Below are 23,138 nucleotides of genomic sequence, written 5' to 3' on the forward strand. Positions count from 1 at the left end.
TTCTATTTAGTTGAAATGAGCCAAATTTGCATTACAAGAATAAGGCCAAAATGTAACAAAAATAAAATAAGTCTTCTTATAAAGAAGGATCACATTCTTCCATGCTTTTGATGTTTCTACTATTCACCTTATATGTGGCAATTAGAAATGCCTTTTGATTATCCATAGGAGGATTTTGCCAAAATAAATTCATAATTTACATAATGAAAATTGTGCGATTGACATAAGCAATAACCTCCATAGTCATTACAATAAATTAAAAATTAAAACATGAACTCATTAACATACCCTGCGTGACTGTGTCGGGTCCTTGATATATTGTACAAAGTACTTTTTATTTTATTTTTTTAGTAGGGTGAGGATTTGCTCCACATAACTCGTTAATGTACTCGTGTAAGATCCTTGATAGTTGATACACTTAATCACTTTATATTGGGTTAAAATCGAAATTTAACCGAATATGACAAACATGTACCAATGTGATCGTGTCCGACACTAGTACCCGAGTCAGATCTTGCTTGCAAGAAGATTTGTAAATTCGTCCTACACCCCCAAGAACAGCAGAACGCCATTGAAGAGGAAAAACAATGGAAGAATCGAAAGAGATATTAATGAGCTCACTCAGAAATCTAGGGATTGAAATTCCATCTCAAATCACTTCAATTAAAGACCTTGATTCTTCATCTTTCTTCTCCATTTCTTCCCAATCTCTCCTTCTCCTTCACAACACCAATAAAACGCCGTCGTTTCCAACCTCACTCCCTGATTCCATGGCAGAAAAGGTCAATTCTTGCACTCATTTGACCTCCCTTTTTCAGCAATTCGGGTACCCTTTTGAGATTAGCTTCCATCAGGTATAATCTTTTTCTCTATCTTTAATGGAGATTATTGCAATTTGTATATTTGATTTAGGAAATTAATTTGAGATTGGAAACAAATTAATTATCTTTTTCTATCAATTTGTTGTTTTCTTGTATTTTCCTGTGTTTTTGTTATCAATTAAGTGAAAATGTTGGCCTATTTTTAATGAATTGAAAGAATTAGTAGGTCTCGTATACAACGGGTGAATGGAACGGATACGATAGGCTGGTGCTAGTCTCCCCTCCTAATCACTTAAATTGTCATTTTTTGAAGTACGAGTACTTTTATGGGATTTGTGGTGACTAAGCTTGAGTAAGATTTTGCAATTGTATATTCAACAATTAACAGTGTTTTAAGTGATTTGTGTATGGTGTTTTTGAAGTACAAGTAATTTTATGAGATTTACATATGAATACGTATTGTACCGAGAATTTTTTATTGGATGTGCTATAGTCTATCTTGCTATGTATCAAATGAACTCAATCTATTCATGCTCCTATGTGTATGCTATTCTCAATGTTGATTGAAAATTGAGCATTTTGTCGCCGTCTAGAATTCATAATTTATGGACTTGATCATTTCATAATTAATAAGATAGATAATTCCATAGTTTAGTGAATGAAACCATTTTTTCTGACTTGATCATTTTGTCGCCGTCTAGAATTCATAATTTAAATTCTAGCGCAAATATATCAGCCATAACTGATTGCATAAGTTTGGGAAGGTTGTATTTGTTCCCAACTTTGTCATGTTATATTCTGCCTTTGTATGGGGAGAAATTCTTGCTTTTTTCTTGGATGATATTAGATGAAATTGTGTAGTTGGTGAAGGTTGTTCTCTTGCTGCTAAAGAATTGTGTTTTAGATTTCTATAGTTCTAGTCTGCAAATGGAATTGTTAATGACTTCTAATATTCTTGATCATTTCTCACCATTTCCATTATGCTTATGTTTCTATAACTACTATTTATAATTTACAGAATATATATGTTGCTTACGGCAGTTCCTGTACCCGTCTGAAGAGGACTTGCATAAGTTGGTCAGATTTTTGGTGGAAAAGCTTTCTGAATTGTCTCAAGCCAGGAAAACTGTCAAGTTTGCGGATAATATGAGGTCCAGCAATGTTGACATTTCAAGGACCTGCTCTGAGACGACTGCTGAAGCTGAACCTGAACTGAAACCTTTGGTCTACCCAAACAATCAGAAACTTAGAGAAGAATTGCTGGATGGGAGATCAGAGACTGTTGCACAGGGACCATTGAGAAACTGTGCCAAAGTTCCATTGCTTAAAGATAATCTTGTTTCTGAGAAGTTGGATTTGGCAGCTATAACTGGCAAAGTTGACAAGCAAGAAACAATAGCATGTGCAAGAGACTTGATTGAGAAGGCTGCTCAAGTTAAGGAAACTACTGTTGTTTCAGAAACTTGCAAGCCTGAGCTGGATTCAATGTCTTGTGATATGTTCTCACCCGAGGTACTACTGAATAGGTTATAGTATATCTGTATATGCAAGACTGGATCTTTTATGTTGTTGCTACTTGTTCTTGACTTTATTTTCATTTTGCCCCTTTTATGTGGTGTAAAATCTTAGTGGGATGACAGCAGAAAATTGATACTCCCTCTGTTCATAATCAGTAGTCCTAAACAAAATATTCTATTTTAGAGTACCGGGAAAAGCTGCTGCCATTCTTAAAGTAATATTCTGCAGTGATTTATGATTGGTTTCTAACAGTGTCACTACTTTAATTATGTGATGGGCATTGCTGCATTGAACACAAGAATGGCTCTAATACTGTAATTTTTTTTTTTCTTTTTTTTTTTTTTTTTTTTTTTTTTTTTTTGCAAAATAATGTATGATCCTTAAGAACCTTAACTGTGAGGATTTGGATAATTTGACAACTTTTTTAGGATGGAAAGAGTACTTTCTCTGTCAAATGTGAAGCAAAATTAAGAGTCAACAATCGGGACACTAAGTTTTACAGATTTGTCTTAAAATTTCTTTTCCTTTACATATTATGCAGTTGAAACGCATGGTAGAAAGCAGATGTGGTCAAGATATGGTGTTCCCTGATAAGGATACAGGAAAAGATCTTGAATTACACCATCTAGAGGAAGAACATGAACTACTCAAAGAAGCAATGAGAATGGCACTTGATAATGAGCATTCATTCAGTTACTATGTTGAGCAACTCAGTGGAGAAATAGTCTCGAGAAGCGAAAACCTTCATGAGTTGGAGAACCAGCGGTGATGCTTTAATGCTTTTAACATTATTTTAAGATTGAATTTGGATTGAGTACTTGGGTGATTTTCTCTAACTGAAAAAAAAAATATTATTATAACCAAAAAACACTGTGTATAATTGGTAGGCTGGTAAGACAATCCCTGTGTAGCTTTTAAGGCATGTTGCAAATCCTAATGTCTCATTATGATGTTGTGGCTTCAAAACAAATATAAATAGCTCTAGCTGATGTTACCGGCATTTTCTGTTATGGGTAAACGTAGTTGGTTAGCTCAATTTGTTGTACATGTAAAATGATCTGTAATTCTGTAGTATGCTGATGTTGTATTTCTATCTTTACAGTGACATTGATAGGAAGTCTTTGGAAGAGAAAAAATGGAATCTTCTGGAGTCCCTTTGTGAGAGTAAACCTGACTGTCAGCTCAAACTGCAGAAACTGAAAGACATTGATAGTGAAATTCATACTGTTTTATCTGAAATCAGAAAGAGGTACAGTACCTACAGCTTACGCTGTTTTGAGCCTAAGCATGAGCATTGTGATTTGACAATAAATAAAATAGGCCTTTAATAAAATATGTACGGAGTATAAATAAAATAGGCCTTTAATTATGCTGTGATGACTGGGTAAATTTTTGACAATAAGACTTTACTGTAGTAATCAAGTGTTGCTTGCTTGATCTGGTTTTGGCTTTCCTCGTTCATACTTTCATTTGAGCTGGTTATAAACTCAAGGCAAATGACTTAAATTTTCTGGTCTTTTTTAAAGGGAAGAGGAGTGTGCTAAACTTACAGGAGAAATGAAGCAGAAGCCAAAAGTTGCTTCTAGGAGATCATATATCGAAAGGATCACTGAGATTACAAAGAACAGTCGGAAATTGGACACAGATGTTGATCGCATTTTGAAGGAAACAAGAGAGCTTAAGTTAGAGAGTAACTCCATTGAGGAACGCCTTCATCGAACATATGCAGTGGTTGATGAAACAATATTAAGGTGAGAACCCTGAAAAGTTTTGCTTGTGTATTGTTTTACCCTCTGGAAGACCTTAAAAATTGAGACAATAAAATTGATGGCATATGTTTTTCCCTTGTCATACAATGTTGTAACTTGGGCCCTTTTCTATTCACTTGATATTCATAGAAATTACTTTTCAAATAAATACTGATTTAATTGATTAAAAGTTATATTACTGATTAAGTAATGCAGCTACTGAAATTAACTGAATGAAACTATTTCACTAAATTTTTTAAGTTGAAGAGAAGATCCTGTTGGTCGTCAAGCTTACAGGCTGCATGTATATTTGTTAGCAGCCTGTAAGCTTAATTCCCTCAAAATGGAAAAAAAAAAAAAATATATATATATATATATATATATATATATATATATATATATATATCTGTAACAATTGCTTTGGCACAAAAGTGCTACCGACTTATTTTTGAGTTCGAACATTTATGTTTAGGGAAGCAAAGAAAGATCCTGTTGGTCGCCAAGCTTACAAGCTGCTAACAAATATACATGCATGCTTTGAAAAGATTCGGGAGCAAATCCTTGCAGCTAATAAAGCTCAAAGAGAAGTTGCAGAACTTGAAGTAAAGTTAACAGCAATTGCCTCCCGGAGTTTGGATAGGCATAAATTGCAAGCTGACCTTGATGCCATGAGGACAGAGAATGAACATTTAGAGAAAACCCTCATGAATCATTAATGTGATCCCTAAACTAGATCCTAGATGAATTTCATGCCATTCTCTGGCTTTTATTTTGGGAGGTGGTGTAGTTTGTGTTTTGTTATTTTTGTATGAAACACAAGTTTGAAGATATATATATTATTTTTTTTTATATGATGCATAAATGAAGATCTTCTCTCCTTTGAACTCATGTACAAGTTCAAGTTCACTTTTTTTTTACTTCGATGATACATTTTTACAAGGCTTCCATAATTGTTGTTTTTGGTAGATTCAGGTTCATAGCAGGAAGCTTAATGTTTTAACTATTGCATACTAACTTCAAGTGTAAACAGCAAATTCATATCGTTTTCTTAACCCAACATCGATATTCTCTTTTGAGTTTTGATAAAAAGACCAGTAAGCTTGGTTGATCGTAATTTTTGCAACTGGATGAATGAAATTAGCCACAATGACCAAATTGCGCATACTCATAAGCAAACAAACTAACTAAAATGCTCCTTGCTGCTATCCAGCATAGGATTTTGCTCATAACTTTTGTCCACGAAAATGTTGGTCCACAACAGTAAGTCAAAGGCACAGTCTAAGGTATTGAAGGGAATTTAGAAACGTTAAACATCTCAGTCTGATCTAGTGATCTTGCTCAGCAACACTCGGAAAGTAAAATGCAGTCTTGTCACCATGGCAGTAAGACCACAGATGCCCGAACAAATTATTAAACGATGAGCAAAATATTTAACCCGATATGGTGCCAAAAAGTTTTCAAAAGGAGCTAAGTTAGAGTTAAGGAGTTAAGAGCACATCCAAGTGATGCTGAAAATACAAAGGTTCCACAAACAAGTTTTTTAAAACACCCACGAAGGGGGGAATCGGAGTTACTACTACTGGGATATGGATTGGCAGCCATCTGCTCGCTCCCTGGTTAGCCTCTTCACCTGACTCCCATGGGATAGCCCAAAATTACATCCTGTTGATATTCATCCCTAGAAATATTACCAAAGTCATAAGCTAGAGTATTAGTACAAATTGTAGGAGGAACAGATATAATACAAATCTGATTCAAAATATTTAGTGTACCTCTTGCATCTTTTGCCAAGATGTTTGCCACTTTGTTCTTCCCTCTTTCTCCATAGAACAGCTTCACATCAGTAGAGTTCCTGAAACTGCAGCCTGCATTCATTCATTTTTGGGGTTAGAAAAGAGTTCCTATTGTCAGTAAGATCATCTGCAAGAAATATGCAGTTTGTCTCAATGTAACATTTTTGCCATTCTCGATCTCTAATCCAACCCAAAGCTAGTAATATAGCTTGCAACTCAGCATCTCTTGAGGATGCAGAGTGTCCTTTCCATTGAAACCCTTCACAAGCTAGTAAAAAATGCATGTTCATACATTTAATAGGAATCATATAAACTCAAAATTGACTTAAAAATGCTGTCCAATTGACCAAATTGGTTAAAAAAAATTGAAAATAAATTTTAAAAAAAAAAGACCCTTCACGACATTCAAGACAAGCTTGTAGTCTTACTTAGCCCTAAACGGCTAAACTTGGTCCCTTAAGAAGTATAAATGTAAAAATATTACCATGTGCAGGCGCATTGGCTATGAAAATTGGGTGGATTTATAGCAGTAAAGAGTAGCAATTTGGGGTTAATAAACTACATGAGGCCAATTTTCATAAAAAAGAAGTCCAAAACTATAAAAGAGTCTGTCAACTAGTAGGGTTCAGCAAAAATAATTGTATTTCAGCAAGATAATTTCATTTTAGTATAAATAAGTGCAATTCTTTTAACATAAGTCGATGAGAACATAGCTTTATGTTATTCTTTGTTAAACACAAAGGCAAAAGCATGCAGAATAATTCTCGATTTTATGTGTGGATTTAATTGTGTTACTATTAGTCCAAAAATAAGAGACCAAAATTATTTAACTGTCATGTGAGACTAAAACTAAGGGGTGACTTCTAAAAATAACTTCCAAAAATATTTTCTTGACTTCTTTTTTTATTTAGATCCACCAGTATGCTGAGAGGCTGCTTTCGAGTTGTTAGCTTGGCTTGACTTTGAATTTGTAGCCTTTGTATCAGCATTATCAGCCCCAGAACTGCGAACAGGACCATCAGAAGTTCCAGCTTCCTGTTTATCCCGAGCAACAGCACCCTGGGAGCCTCTAAAGTGAGCTGCCCTCTTATCCTTTCTCCTGGGTCTGAAAGTAGATCTCTCCCTCTTTGGCAACCAACGCTCTGGGTCTGGTGGGGGGCCGGGATTAGCAGGGTCAAATCCCTTTGGATATCTTGGCTTTCTTTTCCTTTTCATCTTAGTTTTATCCTTGTTCTTAATCTCATCATACCCTTCAATATTCACAAGACGAGATCCATTTTCAGCAGGCTTTGCCCCAGAGGTTGTTTCAAGCTAAGCTCATCTACATTAATTCCCTTCAAACCAGGAAGTGATTTGAGCTTCTTTTCGTAAGCTTCAGCCTTTTCAACATTGACATGAGCAGCAGTAGTCACTAATCCCACCAAAGCATCAACATTGCTATTCTTCTTAACAAGTTCCTCAAACAACTCCAAAGCCTCTTTCTGTCTACCATGCTTTAGCTTAAAAGCAGCAGCCTCTTGCATGATAACAGTAAGTTTGTTGTCTTCAGTCATTGCATTGGACCACCATTTGATTGAATTGTCTAATACAACCTCAGCACCATCAATATCTCCTAAACGTTCTTTCAAGGTAACAATAGTGGCCACGGTAGCAGGCATGTGTTGTATATCAGAGATTTTTGAAAGGGACTCGGCAGCAACTTGAAAGTGACCAGCAGCAGCAGCAACCTGGGCTCTGGCAAGGAGAAATACCTTTGACTTGTCAGGGGACTTTCCAGCAAACTGCCCCAGCACTTCTTCGGCTCTGCCAGCCTTGTTCTCCCTGACCAGTACTGCAGCTTGAAGCAGCACAGGCGTCACGCTGTCTGGAAACATTCCCACTAAAGCAGTAACAAGTTCCCGAGCCTGAAAATTAGATAGTGCATTCAATGCTACTTCATGTCTTTGATATACGACCTATTAAGCATGAGTTGGTGCAGAAATGGTGCACAAGGATATATTATAATAAAAATAAAGAAACAAATAAGTAAACATGTGACAGACACTTTGTTAAAGACAAGACTGAAGTTACCTGGTCAATTTTGTTAGCATGAATAAGCAAAAGAGCTCGATTAACAGACTGCTTCCTTCTGCTTGACTGAGAGTTTTGACTCCAGCGCACGAGCCAGCCGGAACTGGCCTCCATCACCTTTCTCTATAAGCCTATCAAGCTTCTTCAGGCTGTCAGAAACTTCTTTTGGACCTCGAAGGGAAATTAAGTTGTTTGTTGCGATAGCAAGGGACGATTCATCAGCTAAATTCTGTTTTATCATGTTTAAGTATGCATAATATATCTAGGACAGATATTACTTCTTCTTTTGCATAAATGTTTCACAGCAGATATTACTCACTGATCATGATAATATATCTCAGAAGAGATGAACACACTCAGCTATGCAAAACAATTTCTATACTTGGTAATGAACTAAAAATCTTGGATAAATATGAGTATTTAACTTCAAGTCACCAACTGACCAAAACAAAACAAAAACTTCTACAACTCTGATTTGCAAAACAATACATAGTGCCGCAATTACGAAGTGACCCATGCCAGAGAAAATGCTGGCATGTGACTGAAAGTGGTGTAGAAGTAGTGGAGAGAGGCACAAATCAGCAAGTGCTACTGAACAATATGGCCTAGGAATACAAAGATGGAGTTACTAATGACATACATTCAGCTTAAAAGCATGTAAATCTCCTTCGAGCCTAATCAGTAGAAACGGAAAAGCTGACTGTTGTTTGAACTCATAATAATCCTATATTCATTTGTCCTGTACAACATGCATTATCAAAGCTAAAATAAGCCACTCTCTTACTTTCTCTTCCTTTGCACCTTCGACGACAGTACACTCCCCCCTACATTACTTTCTTTGTAAACTATCAGCCTTTCACTACTACTTAATCACTCGGTACTTGAGACGCTTATCACACTTGCTTTCTCCTCATCTTCTTCAATGTCTGATTTATGTTTTGCAAGTTGATTCAAGCTCGGAAACTGCTTCACAACACTTTCAACGGATTCATTAAGGCTAAGTGATGTATAAACTGACATGCCACCCAACGCTGCCACTGCTCCACAAAGACTCGTAGGTCCTGGATCTGAATTGAACAATAGATAGCCTCCTAGCAGGATGACACAGGTCTTGAATTGTCCCAAAACTACATGAGATGTTGCTGATGTTGCCCTGCATTTCCATAAAACTAGTCAGATTCTGTGCAAATTCTTAGCAAGTATTTTGTTACTTTTTCTTGAGACCTTTGTTGCATGAATGTAACTTTAGCCACTTTATAGTAATGTTTTGGCATGTTTTGAGTGCAAAGTGAAGAGTACGTCTATGCCAATGTGACAATGTAGAGTATCAGATCAGACACGGGTACTTGAGATAAAATAATTCATAGAACTGAAGGGCTAAACAAGTACCCGAGTGCTAAAGCTCCAGACCATTGTAGCAGAAAGCCAAGAACAGCAGACAACACAACTGCTGATGAGTTACTGACATTCCAATTGAAGGACAGAACTCCAGGAGGATCAAGCCACGGCATCAAAGCTACTAAGAAGAATATTGTGACAGGAGTTGTCTTCCACATCAATCTGCATTATTAGTTAGACTATCTTTATTAAGTGTCCTAGTTTAAAAACCTTACAAGACTAATTTCGAAGAAGTAACTCTGAATCGATAAATGATGTTTCTTACGCTAGAGCAGTCCAATTGCTCTGCTGTTGTAGATTAGACCACAGTATCTTGTTCACTGCACTAGGAAGTATCCAAGCAACCGCAACACAAGCACCAAATACATTGAACTCGAGATCTGTCACTGTTGCAACAGCTACACCTACTGAAACTATACCCAAAGCCATGACCTGAAACGAACAAGTATAACATACACTTAGCTCTAAAACACACCTTAGTATATAAGTATAAATCACTTAATATGCAAACTTAGCCTTGTTTGGTAATTAAATTTCATAGGTCATATAACATTACAGAAAGCAGACCTTGTTGTAAGATATGGTCTTCCGGAAAAAGACGAATTCTATGAGAACAATTGTTGGAGTTACAGCAATCTTAGCCATCTGATAAAATCCAACACTGCAAAATGAAAAACAGCATGAACAATACAGCATACTCCAGATTAAGTTATGTTTACATCTTCGGGTTTTGGAAGAGGCCGGAGGTGATCTGATGAACCTGTTATGCTGGAGGCTAGTGTTGGCAAGGCCATTGGAAAGAGCCATGACAATTCCCAGAGAAAACAGAGAAGAAAAAGGTGTTGATTTAGAAGGCGGTGAGGCTGGAAGCCAAGATAATGCCTTGAACAAGGCCATCATAATCCATGCTACTGTGTAGTGGATTAATGTTAGGAATATTGGGTAATTAAATCCCACTTTCCCCATCACCTGTAACCAAGAAAGCCAAACAAAACAAATAAACCGAGTTCGCTTAAGTTACAACAAAGCTACTTATGCATAAGCATCAAAGTGAACAACTCATTTGTCACCTCTATAGATAGATCGAGTACAAATGTACAACACACAAACTAACATACGTAACAAAGTAGTAAAACTAGAAAAGGATGATATAGACATGCATTAAAAAGTAATGAAATAAATCCCATCTAACCACATTTTTATAAAATTAATGAGATCAAAGAAAATGTACCAGTTTGTTGGTGAGTATAATCCCAACGGCGACCATGAAATTGAAAGACATGGCCACGGCAGGGCCACAGAACCGCTGCTGTTGCCGCTTGGCGGTTTCTGAAGACGTAAGTAGATCATTGTACAGAGAACCTCTTAGTTCCTCCAGGGCTCTACCTGGTAAAACACAAAAAAATGAATGCAACAAATACAGGTAAAGGAGAAAGTTTGTAAACTTTGTTAATAGAGTGGAATAAAACTGAAACTCAATTCACTTAGATGCTAAGAAAAATAACCAACAAGTTTTGAATCCATTATATGGACCACTTATGATCTTAACTATATAACAAACATTAAATAATGCAAAGATTGAATGTGACACACGTAACTAATTGTGTAGATTGCTTATATACAAAGGGACATGATTTAGTCACACTCAAATACTCAAAGTATAATCTATGGTATTGAATAATTATATAAACTAGATTAGATGATTAAATAAAAATGCCCTTTTTTTTCTAGAATCAGTATGTTCTAATCTGTTTGTGTAGAGTTAAATTGTTGTTTTACGGGAGATTTGAACAATATATACACATACCACTTTTAAAGTGTCGTATTTTTATGAGATGTAACTTTTTTAGGACATATGCTACCACGTAAAAGATCAAGTTTATTGTTACGATCATATTGTATGTGCACCTAGGACCAACAACTCGTTGGCATTAAAATCTAACATTGTTGCATTAAAAAAGGAAGATTGAAGAGAAGAAGAAAATAAACCTGATTCTCCTGCATCACTTTCTTTCCTTTTGAGAAACTTACTAGCATCCCTCCACAGTCCCATGTAGGACTACTACTATTTGCCTTGATTTTCCAGACATGAAAAACTCTTCAACAATTATGACAGTATTACAATAAATAAATTAAAGAATGAGGTTTTATTGGTAAATAGATATTTATATAAAAGGATGAAAAACATTTAGAGATGTTTCCTTAATTGGAATGTTTCTAAAAATAAAAGTATAGAATCAAATTTATTGAATATAAGAAATTTGTTGATGTATCAAAATCATTAACTTAAACAACATTGCTAATTAAGAAGAAAGAAATGCTTGTAAAATGTCTTAGTGAAAGATCAAAATACTGAAAAGATTGTTTTAACAAACTCTTAATTTGTACTCCGTAATGTATATTTAGTAATAAGTTAATTAGTGCATAACCACCTATATTTTTTATTTTACGAGCAAAAATATATGAAAATTTGATCAATTCATGAATGTACTAATATATGATCAATGAGCAACTTACTTAAAACAAAAAAAAATAGAGAAGAAAATTATAGTTAATTAAAATAAAAATTGCTTCAGGTGAGAATGTGAGATTGAAGTAAAAGGTTGATAATAGCTTTTTTTTATTATTATTTTAACTATTATTTACCCCAGAAAATATGGAAGAAAATGCCAAATATTACCAGGATACTAGGTGAACAAAATCACAGTGACTTGGTCTGCATTTGTTGAGGGCATCACGGATCATATTTTACCTGCATACATATTCATATATAGGATAAGTTGTTAATTAGAGGGGAAAATAAGGCTAATAATGATACTCGTATGATTTATGCCACCTAAAGTCTACGCATAAGCATTGAATATATTTCCTATGTTAGCATTAAACAAAATACAAGAAGTATAAAAGGTTTTGAATGAATTAAACAAGATGTGTATTGGATTGTAGTTAGAGTAAACGACGGAGTGTAAGAAAGTTGAGAGATGAGATGAATTTTCCGGTTGATGTTAGGGTTGTGTGGCCAGTATCTAGAAACCATGTAATATAACTCACATTTTCAAAGTATTATCATTCGGAGTAAATTGTAGTAATACATAAATTGTGCATCACACGGGTTTACAGGCTAATCCATTTTTCAATTGTATACAAAGTATGATATATACTCTGTCTTTAAAAAGAAGTAAAAAAGAATGGGGAGAAGGGAAGGTGGGAGGAAGAATAACAAACAGAGATACAATTGGATGATTAATAGAATAAGTTAACTGATTTTTTTTTTTCCTACCAATTACAAATTCTATAATCCACCATGTTTCATCAAAATCCAATATACAGGAGAAATGATTTTCTGATAACAAAAAACGATTTCATTTCATACTTCTCCAAATTCCTATCAGCCTCCAATCCAAAAAGAATGAAAATGTTAAAAATTGGAAGCCATTAACAACTCCTAGTAACTATTCCGAAAGCGTTGCATATCAATGGGGATCAAAAGAGAAATCTACTCACTTTAATTTTCTTTCCTTTTTTTTTCCTTTCAGTTTTTTTCAAATTCAAGGCCACAAATTGTTCTATATTTACACTATCAGCAGGCCGATGTATACTATCTCCTCCCCTCCACAAGGCTTCAAAAAGACCATTCTAGTCATGTACCAAATATTGCTGTGAAACTACATGTTCCAGTTAACCTGCTGTTGTCGTTGCGGCTGTTGATAGGAATTTGAAGGTGGGCCATTGGATTCCACTGATCCTGCCACAGGTTGAGACTGCTGCAACAGTGGAAGACCGGGTGCTGGACTTCCCATGGGTTGCATTGCATGATAGAGAGCAAAGCCGCCAGGTCCAGATTGAGGATTGAGTATGTGCTGTCCTTGTTGAGGAAGATTTAAGAAAGGGTTCAATGGGAAGCTTGTTGTATCTCGACCTGCTGCTGGATGAAGCCAGGCAGCTGAACCTTCACTCTGTTCAAAAAATAGCTTAGTAACCCATTCAAGTTTTAACTCAAACATCAAGAATCAGTATAAGAAGCGTTCAAGACAGTGAGCCTACGTTGAAAAATGCACAAGTTCTGATTGATTTATGCAGGACATAGATTAGTAATCAATCAAGTTTTGACTCAAACATCAAGAATCAGTATAAGAAGTGTTCAGGACAGTGAGCCTGAGTTCTAATTGATTTACAATAACATGGATTGGATCACACAAATATATGAGAAAAAAAATATATAGTGAAGAGAGGATGATCTCAGACTTTATGTTGAGAGGACTAACATACCAGAATAAAATACTAGCACAAGGAGCCAGCCATACAAGTATCAGAATTGGCATATAGGGATATTGGCACATGTTTCAATAACAGCACACCGTAACCAAATTATCAAACTAAATGAACATGACTAAAGGAAATAAGAAAGAAAAAAGGGCTAATTTGAGATTTTACTCAAAACCGAGCCTTTTGATTTCCCCAAATACTAACAATAGTAAGAATATTGTCATATTTACCATATCTACTCAATTTCAAAACTAAAACAAAAATATGCTTTAATGAACAAATACAGAGCTAAACAGAGCATAAACCAACCTGCTGTCCAGGGAATATATTATTCTCTTTTAGGGCAGGTGAGCCAAGATCTTCACCATTACTGTTTCCCGAAGTCGCAGCAGCAGCAGCATTTTGACTATAGGCAACCTGAGCAGTACTGTATGCCCCATAGCCAGATGGCACCCCTAAAGGCACTTGGTTTCCTGTACTGGAACCTGGCTTAAAATGAGGAGAAAGTTTCATTCCTGCTGCAGCAGTAGGTGGGGGTAGATACATATTGCCAGTAGGAAGTGGTTGGGGGAATGCAGTGTGACCATAATACTGATGCATTGTAGGAGGTACATAATATGGAGAGAAGTAATGGCTATAAGGTATATAGTTAGGAGGATAAGGATGACGGAATAGAGGAATGGGCTGGGGAGATACTGCTACGGAGCTTTGCCCAGCATCAGACTGCGTTGGAGGAGGGGTGGATACAGAAGTAGACACAGCTGTAGAACTCTGCAATTAAGAGCCATACAATAGTCAGAATCTTTAAACTAATTCCAAATAGGAGTCAGAACATCATAGTTGGCAGTTAAGCACAAAGGCCCTGTTCAATTTTACCCAAAAAAAAACACAGTAAGAATCAGTGTAGATCTGTACAAAAATCCATTTTTAATAAGCAGATATCAGTTCTTATCAAGACAAAATCAGTTCTTATCAAGACAAACAGTAGCATTCAGGAAAAATCCGTTCCAATCAGGAAAATCCCCTAACCACATGTAACAAGACACTTTGAAATCAGTACAAACAGTTTTAATTAGTAAATATCAGTTTCAATCATTAAAAAACAGTTAGGTGAGTATTCAGGTGAGCTCAACAGAGCAAAAACAGGCAAGATGCAAAAAACAGTCCTAAGCTAATCACATAATCATGGAGTACAAGACTATATAACAGTTTTACATGATTTTAATTATCGTATAATTCAAGACACTTTGAAATCAGTACAAACAGTTTTAATTAGTAAATATCAGTTTCAATCATTAAAAAACAGTTAGGTGAGTATTCAGGTGAGCTCAACAGAGCAAAAACAGGCAAGATGCAAAAAAGAGTCCTAAGCTAATCGCATAATCATGGAGTACAAGACTATATAACAGTTTTACATGATTTTAATTATCGTATAATTCTTGCTCACAGAATGTAGCATGCTTATGGAAAGGTCTAAATCTGAACCAAGGTATTTGAAAGAAACTAGTTATTGGCCCGGGCGATGCCCCGGTACATCGTATTTTATAATTGTTTGATCAAAATTAATAAAAACAGTTAATGTTAAACAATACAGATCATAATAAAGTGAGTGATAAATATAATAATCTATATTATTTTTTATTAATATATATTTGAAATATGCATGTCAAATTTAAATATAGAGGTTATACATATGAAGAGTTTTTCATGAAAATTAAATATTATTATAGAGAATTAAAGTTATAGAGTAATTTTAATTAACTACACATTACTACATAATTCAATGCAGTGAGAAAAAAAAAATGATACACATATGATGATACATGGTGCACATGTGGCACTAAATAATCATTAAGGGTGACACATGGCATTAGCAGGTTGTTCCTATGAGTTTTAATAATAATATATATATAGATATAGATTATGGTCCAAATAAAATCACACCATACTTAAATTTCATATCTCCTTAGATCACAATGACCACCAAACAGACCACTATAATTTCTATTTCAGTCCAATCTAATTTCCAAGAAAGATGGAAAACCCTGACTTTAGTGTGAATTCAAATAATAAGTACAAATTCGTCTTTGCATTTCAATCACTTCTAATGCTTCTAATGATCATGTAATGAGGATGGGTGCTACTGTGCTAGGATGCCTCCAATATAACTGGACTTGAGTTTTCCTTTAGCCAAAAGGACCTAATCGAAAGTGCTTAATGAACCTAGCATTTTCAACGAGGATGGGTGCTAGAATGCCTACAAGGGACATAGGCAATAACCAAATCAATCAGCAACCTTTTGAGATAAAAAAACTTGACAAAGGTCCCAGTAAAACATACCAGAGAGTTTGAAACATGAGTTTGGGACTCAAATCCTTCAGGTTGGGCAAGCATATTTGCCACCATTGGAGGCATGAAACCAAAGGTGTAGCTTGGAGCAGTTTGAACAACAGGAAACGGAGGGCCTACAGCTGGCAAAGTCTCTTGCTTTGGCTGATCAGCTTTTGGAACTGTAGCAGATGAAGAAACTTCTGTATCAATGGGTGAATTATTGCCAGGTAAATGAGAAGCTGGTTGTAAATGATCTGCATGGATTGCCTGGGGTGAAGCTGAAATTCCATCTTGATCACTGCACATAGTTTGAGATAAAAATATAAGTTTAGAGCCATAGGGTTTTTAACTCAATAAACTCCACCAGTCATCCTTTTTAGAAGATACAAAAACACACATCCACATTTAAAAAGACAAAGGAAACTCCATAGCACACATGACCCACAAATATGATAACTAGGCTCCAAAAAAAAATGCAGCAAATCTACAACATCAAGATTCAGCATTCCCTGTTGAAATGGAACTGTTTGACATCCCTTGAGTACACATATCACTTAAGTTGTACCTTAACATTCATCACTGAGGTGTATTTAAAACAGATTAAATCAACTTACAAAATTGGAATGGCAATTAATATGCAATTCTTTTGAGCAACAAAAAATAACTGAGCAGTGAGCACATCAACAGAGTAAAGAAAGAAAGCAAACTTGAAATCAGGAATTTTTATCAACCAAAATAGAAACAGTCATCAGCAAACTCGTATCAAAAGAGGACACCTAATACAAGGAGACATAGAACCCTAACAAGTAGCAGATTAATGAGGAGTGCGGGAGGAGAAGCATACTAAACAGACCGTGAAGAAAGTTTGCTGACAGTTTCCTCTTGAGCTGAATCAGTACCAAGGTCAGAGTTCCCATTGCTTTCAATGGCTACAACACAGTTTTCCCTGACCTCAAAACATGCATCAAGGCTTCCAAAACTCAGTACATTTTTCACTGCATCAGGAACTTGGATATGCTGCGGTATGATGACATGTTCACCATCAGAGAATTTTAACTTCTCTAGCTTTGTGGTTGTACCCTTTACACCTGAAATATTTAAAATCACTTATTGAGAAACACCATAAACAAAAACTGCTACAGTGTCATTGATCAACCATGTCTTTCATAAGATCTAGTTTATGGCGCCAAGCAAAGTCCATAACTTGGAATGTTTCTCTTAAAGCATTTCAGCTCTAACATCATACAGTATAATCAGTCAAACCATAAGATATATAATTATATACCAGATCAGGACAAAACATGTTAATGGAGGTTTGGGGGAAAATAGAGATGAGCAAATTCATGAATCAAATGCATTATCATATAATCAGCAAGTACTAAAATCATCGAACAAGAATATGCAAGCATCCAAAACAGGCCAAAGGTGGCTTCGAAGTAAACATCTAATTATGAAGAAACATAAAGTCAGCCAAGCATTAGAAAAGTATCATTAACAAATAAATAAAAATTTAAGTCTTTGAGCCTTAACAATTGCCTCCGAAAAGGCCATGCACAAACTTAAGCAGAGCAGCATTAAGTGCAGACTGAGCAGACCTGCACACACTCAAGTAGGGCATTATGATGTGCCCAGAGGCCAAAGTCAAAGTTTTTTAAGGTCTACAGACCAAAGCCAGTCAGACATGGATGGCCATCAAGCGGTAAGAAAGCACGAGATATGTTACAGTGTCTTCGCCACATCAAGAAAACATAACTGCATTGAAACACTGGCTAGAATTTCCGATTGTTGAAGCACTTAACAATTGTCATAGAAAGCACATAAATAAAGATTGAAGTAATTATATATGGGAGAAGTGGTGATATATGATAGGAGAGGGAGAAAGGGAGAGGGAGAGAGCAACAAATTTATTTGATGGGTCAATACCTTGTCGTGAGGAAGGCTTGACAACAGTAACACTGTCAGAAACATGACTCTTATCAGCTGAAGGGCATTCACCCAATATTTTTGGATGTGCAACTTCTACAACTTCAAACAGCTGCTTTTCACTTGAAGATGAAGATGCCTGAGAACTGTCAACATTTTGGGGTTCATGCTGGTTCAGATGATTTCCTCTATCAGCAAGATCAGTACATGTGTCAGCAGACATATGTTGAATTCCCACTTCCCGTTTAATCGAACCATCTGTAGTAATTGGCAAATCACATGGGGGCACCAGCACAGGATCTGAAGCAGAGGGTGCATTTTCAGCATTAGCCTTGGGCATTACACTACCTGCATTGTCTGCACTAGCATCAATTTTTTTGTCGGATGGGTAGGTTGACTGGCCACCATGGCTCCCACTGAGGGTACCATTAGACAGCTCTAGTGGCCCATTCACAATGGAAGACGACCTGCACGGATAGCTACAAATTAAAAATGGAAGAATTTTCTAAATGCATTCCTGACATGATAGAAAAAATAGCTTTAACTGGTGGCCCCAAGGTAGTCTGGTAAGCCTAAAAGTTATTTACTTCTCTAGATTGCGTAATTGAATAGAGTCTGCTCCCTTGGAAATAGGCGGAGGAGGATGCCTGAAACCTCTCACTCTACTCTCTTCTACTCCATTCTCCTTGTGTATGGCAGAAAACCTCTGACCCCCAGCATCTAGCATCAACAGGAAAGAAACAAGGAGACATTAGCAACCAGCAGAGATCTTAAGGTTAAGAAGAGGTAGAGTATTCCACAAATTTCATCAATTTGAAAATGTATAAGCATATTAAAAAAACGCATTTAGCTTCTCTACAAGAGTATATTAGTTTAATCATTCAGTTATTCTCTAAATATCACTTCTTATTTTCAAAATATATTAATCACCTCCATTCTCCTTGCGTATGGCAGCTGTCCTCTGACCCCCAGCATCTAGCATCAACAGGAATGAAGCATCCAAGCAGAGACCATAAGATTAAGAAGAGATAGGGAATTCCACAAAATTCATCAATTTAACAAGATTAAAAACGCATTTAGCTTCTCTACTAGAGTATCTTAGTTTAATCATTCAGTTATTCTCTTAATATCGCTTCTTATTTTCAAAATATATTAATTACCTCCATTCTCCTTGCGTATGGCAGCTGTTCTCTGACCCCCAACATCTAGCATAAACAGGAAATAAACAAGGAGACATTAGCATCCAAGCATAGATCAATAGGTTAAAAAGAGAGAGGGTATTCCACAAAATTCATCAATGTGAAACTGTAAAACCATTTTCAACTAGATAATTAACGCATTTAGCTTCTCTATTAGAATATCTTAAGCTTAATAGATCAGTAATTGTCTAAATATCGCTTTTTACTTTCAAAATATATTAGTTACCTCCTCTCCACCCCCACCAGAAGAGTGGAAAATGAGCAGCCAAATAAAAAAAGCAGAAGAATAAGTGGACAGAAAATACTATTTCGTATTTTTCAGAATCCTTAAGAAAGTACTCCATTATAAGTTAAGGTTTTTCTTGACTTCCCTACGAGGCTACGACACCAAAAGAATTTTACAAGATACACAGATTACACAATATCAGGAACAATATTCTTCTGTTCAAACTTGTGCATACAGCAAAGATATTTGTGTCAGTATTCACTTTGTATTCTCATTATAACTACACTCCAAACTTCATATACAATAAGAAATGCAAATCCAAGCACCTACATCTCTCAGGAAACTTGAACTTCTCTCAATGGAGTTACAAGACAATCACGGAAAAGGTGGACACTGAAATGGAAGGGAAAAAAAAAAAAAAAAAAAAACCACAAGGACTAGGAACAGCAATATTCCCAGAAATTATATATTGGATGTCAGACTACCTAAAACCCTGCATTTCAGCAAACCACCATTAACTGAGTTGGCTTGAGGACAGTTTTGAAGTGTACACAGTGTCATAATGCATGTGAGACTGTGAGAGCATACAAGTGCACCTACTGCACAAGTGCACATCTACTAATGTGTGTGCATAATCACTAATCAGATGCTATTTTAGATTGGAGCAAAATCAGAATATTAAGTAGAGAAGGGCATTAAAAAAAGTACCATTAGAAATATACTGAGAAAAAGAGTTCCCTCGAGCATTCCTAGTCCCTCGCCCTTGTTGACCAGGTTTCCACCTAGAATCTTCACCTGGTCTGCTCTTCACTGTCTGCAACTATACATTTGGAAAAAAAAAATCAAGATTTACTAAAAAAAAACAGTAAACACGTGTATAAAGGATCAGCAAGAACCTCATACATTGTATTCCATAATATGCAACAATCTTCTAGAAAATTCAATTACACAATTGATATTTTCTCCATTTAGAAGGACAGAGGAAGACTTTATTTTTTAAGTAACCACAGCGAATCAATTTCACTAAAACTTAGGTCCATTTGATCTGTGTTGAACTCCGATGTATTTAAATGATTTAATGTCATCAAACAGACACCAATTATTTAGTGAAGCACATTCCCTACATATTGATTGGTATAATCTCATTAGTCCTCAAGTGTTGCAGAAGAGCAAACAGCTAAATCTTGCCCAAATTAAAGCATGGTGGAAAATAAACAAAAATTGGCATAACAAAGCAATCAATGAATCAATGCATCAGACCGATCAAGGTAGTACTTAGTAAACCTCAGTCAAACAACATAGCACAGCAATATAGTAAAGGTTTTGTTTTTTAGCTTACCGTGACCTTAACATTAGGCCACGAAAACTGCAAACCATCTGCACTGCCCGCAAAAGTGGTTTTAAAATCATGACCAAATCTAAGATCTAAAACACCACTATAAATTGACCAAAAACCAATTTTGAAATTATGACAGAAATTCAGAACATTTGCCTCTTTATAGGTAGCAATACAGTAAGCAACTTAATAAAGATTGTACATGCTAAATTACATGTCACAGATGGATGAGTAGTGAATACCTCCTTTCTCTTATCCCGCTTCCTTTTCACCTCATGAAACGTATCTGCAAAACCAATAGATTGTTACAATACTAGTTAATAACTTTGTACATACCTTAGAAATCTGTATAACAATAATTCCTGAACTAGAAGCACATCACACATACATCACACACACACACACCCCATTACCACCACCACCTCAACCAAACCATGATTGACACACTAAAATGTACAGCAAATTCCGCTTCAACTTTAAAAAAGGCAATCATCCCACCTATGAGATAACCCCCCCACCCCAACGAACAACCTTCCTGAATTCGATCCAAATCCGTCCCGTGGACTGAATTACCTTATCCTTGCTTCCAAGTATTTTTGCCACCACAACCAAAGCAATTGGTCGGATTTAAGTCAAGCGGCATACCATTCCCAAAAATTTAACATTTTTTCTCTTAATTAATCAATGGAGTTAAAAATCAACACCTATACTACACATATCCAGCAAAACCCACAAAAAAGGGCAATGAAACTAAAACTCAAACCCTACCAATCACCCACAAAAGCAAAATAAAAAGGGGGCAATCAAACATAAAGTACGAAAAACAGCATAAAACCAAAAACCCATTACATAAATCATCAAAATGCATCAACCCACAAAAACCCCAGAAAAATAAGGCATAATCTCAATAAATTAAAGTACAAAAAAAAAACAAAAAACAGGGGGAAAAATGGGGAAAAAAGAGAGAGAAAAAGGAAGTAAACCAAGATGAAGGAGTCTCTGAGTGGTTTCGTTAGGATCCATAGAACAGTCTTTAAGCATAGAATAGATGTCTTCTTCGCTGTGATTACTGGTGATCTCTTTGATATGCTGAATGGTTTTGCGGACATTGTTAGGGATCGAAACCCTTGAAGAAGAAGATGAAGAAGACGAAGAAGGAGAGGAGGCGCCGCTGTTGTTGCTCATTGTTTGGTGTTGGTTGAAGCTCAGACAGGAGAAACACAGAGAGAGAAACAGAAAGAGGAGAGAGAAAGTAAGAATGGGAGATTTTGAAGAGGGAGATTTTCATTTTAATTATTTTATTACATTATATAAGGAAAATATTTTGAGCATAATTAAATGTTAATTGGACTAATTCTTTTACTGTTGAAATATGTAAATGGTAAATATGTAGACAAGATTAAAAAAATTTAACTCAGTTATTGAAGAATTATTATTTGATTTACAACAATTTTAAGCAATATTTCACTAATTGAATTTCTTTATACATGATTTTAATTTTTAATTACCGGCTATTTAGTCTGTCAAAAGCCACACTAATTATCTTGATTTTTTTTTCTTTTTTTGAAAAATAGGATTATTCAATGTAAAAATTAAGATATCAATTATTTTACAAGTAATTGTTTCTCTCTTATTAATTTTTACAAATACGGTAATTTAGTCATTTTTTCCAATTTGGAAGAAGAAAAAGGGTTGAATAGAATGTAAACAAATGTTCCCAATTAGTTATATGTGCCAACTCATCAGCACAGAGGGAATATTAAGTAAGATGACAAGTGTCTCTAAAAAGTATATGTGACATGTTACGTCACTTTTGTATTCGCTGTAACACGTATTTTACAGTTATATATGACAGCCTAATACTTTATTGACTTCCAGCCTAATACTTACTTAAGCATTAATAGAGTGTTATACAGTTGTAAATGACAGCCTAATACTTAATTAAGCATTAATGGAGTACTGACATGTGTTTAATTTCCATTAACCATAACAAATATGCTACGTGTCACCTTTGTATTCGTTCTAACACGTATTATATAGTTTTATATGACAGCCTGACACTTTTTTTTTTTTTTTTACTTCCAGCCTAATACTTACCTAAGCATTAATGGAGTGTTATTAAGTTATGCAGTTATAAATGACAGCCTAATACTTACTTAAGCATGAATGGAATGCTAACATGTGTTTCCATTAACCATGACATATTACGTGTTACCTTTGTATTCGTTCAAACACGTATTATACAGTTATATATGACAGTCTAATACTTACTTTTTTTTACTTCCAGTTTAATACTTACTTAAGTATTAATGGAGTGTTATTAAGTTATACAATTATAAACGACAGCATACTACTTACTTAAGGATGAATGGAGTGCTAACATGTGTTTTCATAAAACCATGACATGTTATACATGTCACTTTTGTATTCGTTCTAACACGTATTATATAGTTATATATGACAGTCTAATACTTTTAAGTGCGAATAGTGTGCTAACAAGTTAATCAAT

General features: G+C 35.4%; 3 protein-coding genes and 1 pseudogene across 5 annotated transcripts; 1 reads left to right on the forward strand and 3 right to left on the reverse strand.

The window, feature by feature from the left end:
• The first annotated feature begins 310 nt into the window (after positions 1-310).
• On the forward strand, positions 311-5,205 carry LOC110707040 (coiled-coil domain-containing protein 22 homolog). The gene is made up of 6 exons (XM_021885064.1): positions 311-854; positions 1,863-2,333; positions 2,881-3,104; positions 3,442-3,588; positions 3,866-4,090; positions 4,560-5,205. The coding sequence occupies exons 1-6, from the start codon at positions 588-590 to the stop codon at positions 4,801-4,803; spliced, it is 1,578 nt and encodes a 525-aa protein (XP_021740756.1). The 5' UTR covers positions 311-587; the 3' UTR covers positions 4,804-5,205.
• Positions 5,206-6,657: 1,452 nt separating this feature from the next.
• Positions 6,658-8,467, reverse strand: LOC110707089 (annotated as a pseudogene).
• Positions 8,340-11,435, reverse strand: LOC110707042 (nucleotide-sugar uncharacterized transporter 2-like). The gene is made up of 7 exons (XM_021885068.1): positions 11,338-11,435; positions 10,580-10,734; positions 10,109-10,317; positions 9,916-10,009; positions 9,614-9,780; positions 9,340-9,510; positions 8,340-9,103 (listed from the first exon to the last, which is right to left on the reverse strand). Exons 1-7 carry the CDS (start codon positions 11,399-11,401, stop codon positions 8,821-8,823), a joined length of 1,143 nt encoding a protein of 380 aa, XP_021740760.1. The 5' UTR covers positions 11,402-11,435; the 3' UTR covers positions 8,340-8,820.
• Positions 11,436-12,612: 1,177 nt separating this feature from the next.
• Positions 12,613-21,995, reverse strand: LOC110707041 (GBF-interacting protein 1-like). Of its 3 annotated transcripts, none has more exons than XM_021885065.1 (11): positions 21,613-21,995; positions 20,872-20,915; positions 20,002-20,113; positions 19,029-19,073; positions 18,799-18,843; positions 18,456-18,588; positions 17,869-18,335; positions 16,790-17,033; positions 15,955-16,243; positions 13,924-14,385; positions 12,613-13,304 (listed from the first exon to the last, which is right to left on the reverse strand). In XM_021885065.1, exons 1-11 carry the CDS (start codon positions 21,812-21,814, stop codon positions 13,014-13,016), a joined length of 2,334 nt encoding a protein of 777 aa, XP_021740757.1. In that variant the 5' UTR covers positions 21,815-21,995; the 3' UTR covers positions 12,613-13,013. The 3 variants fall into 3 exon arrangements, with proteins under 3 accessions (XP_021740757.1, XP_021740758.1, XP_021740759.1); XM_021885066.1 differs by having other exon boundaries at positions 16,799-17,033; positions 21,613-21,993; XM_021885067.1 differs by lacking the exon at positions 18,799-18,843.
• Between the last annotated feature and the right edge of the window lie 1,143 nt (positions 21,996-23,138).

Source organism: Chenopodium quinoa, unplaced genomic scaffold, assembly GCF_001683475.1.
Source record: "Chenopodium quinoa cultivar QQ74 unplaced genomic scaffold, ASM168347v1, whole genome shotgun sequence".
Taxonomy (NCBI): domain Eukaryota; kingdom Viridiplantae; phylum Streptophyta; class Magnoliopsida; order Caryophyllales; family Amaranthaceae; genus Chenopodium; species Chenopodium quinoa.

Excerpts from the sequence above, each read along its gene's own strand:
- LOC110707040 (XM_021885064.1), top strand. The coding sequence starts at position 588 with ATGGAAGAATCGAAAGAGATATTAATGAGCTCACTCAGAAATCTAGGG. Across the intron at positions 855-1,862 it reads TTGAGATTAGCTTCCATCAG|TTCCTGTACCCGTCTGAAGA; the intron begins GTATAATCTTTT and ends TGCTTACGGCAG. Across the intron at positions 4,091-4,559 it reads GTTGATGAAACAATATTAAG|GGAAGCAAAGAAAGATCCTG; the intron begins GTGAGAACCCTG and ends ATTTATGTTTAG.
- LOC110707042 (XM_021885068.1), bottom strand. The coding sequence starts at position 11,401 with ATGGGACTGTGGAGGGATGCTAGTAAGTTTCTCAAAAGGAAAGAAAGT. Across the intron at positions 10,735-11,337 it reads AAGTGATGCAGGAGAATCAG|GTAGAGCCCTGGAGGAACTA; the intron begins GTTTATTTTCTT and ends GTGTTTTACCAG. Across the intron at positions 10,318-10,579 it reads TTATACTCACCAACAAACTG|GTGATGGGGAAAGTGGGATT; the intron begins GTACATTTTCTT and ends TCTTGGTTACAG.
- LOC110707041 (XM_021885065.1), bottom strand. The coding sequence starts at position 21,814 with ATGAGCAACAACAGCGGCGCCTCCTCTCCTTCTTCGTCTTCTTCATCT. Across the intron at positions 20,114-20,871 it reads AGCGGGATAAGAGAAAGGAG|TTGCAGACAGTGAAGAGCAG; the intron begins GTATTCACTACT and ends CCAAATGTATAG. Across the intron at positions 18,844-19,028 it reads CATACGCAAGGAGAATGGAG|ATGCTGGGGGTCAGAGGACA; the intron begins GTAATTAATATA and ends TGTTGATGCTAG.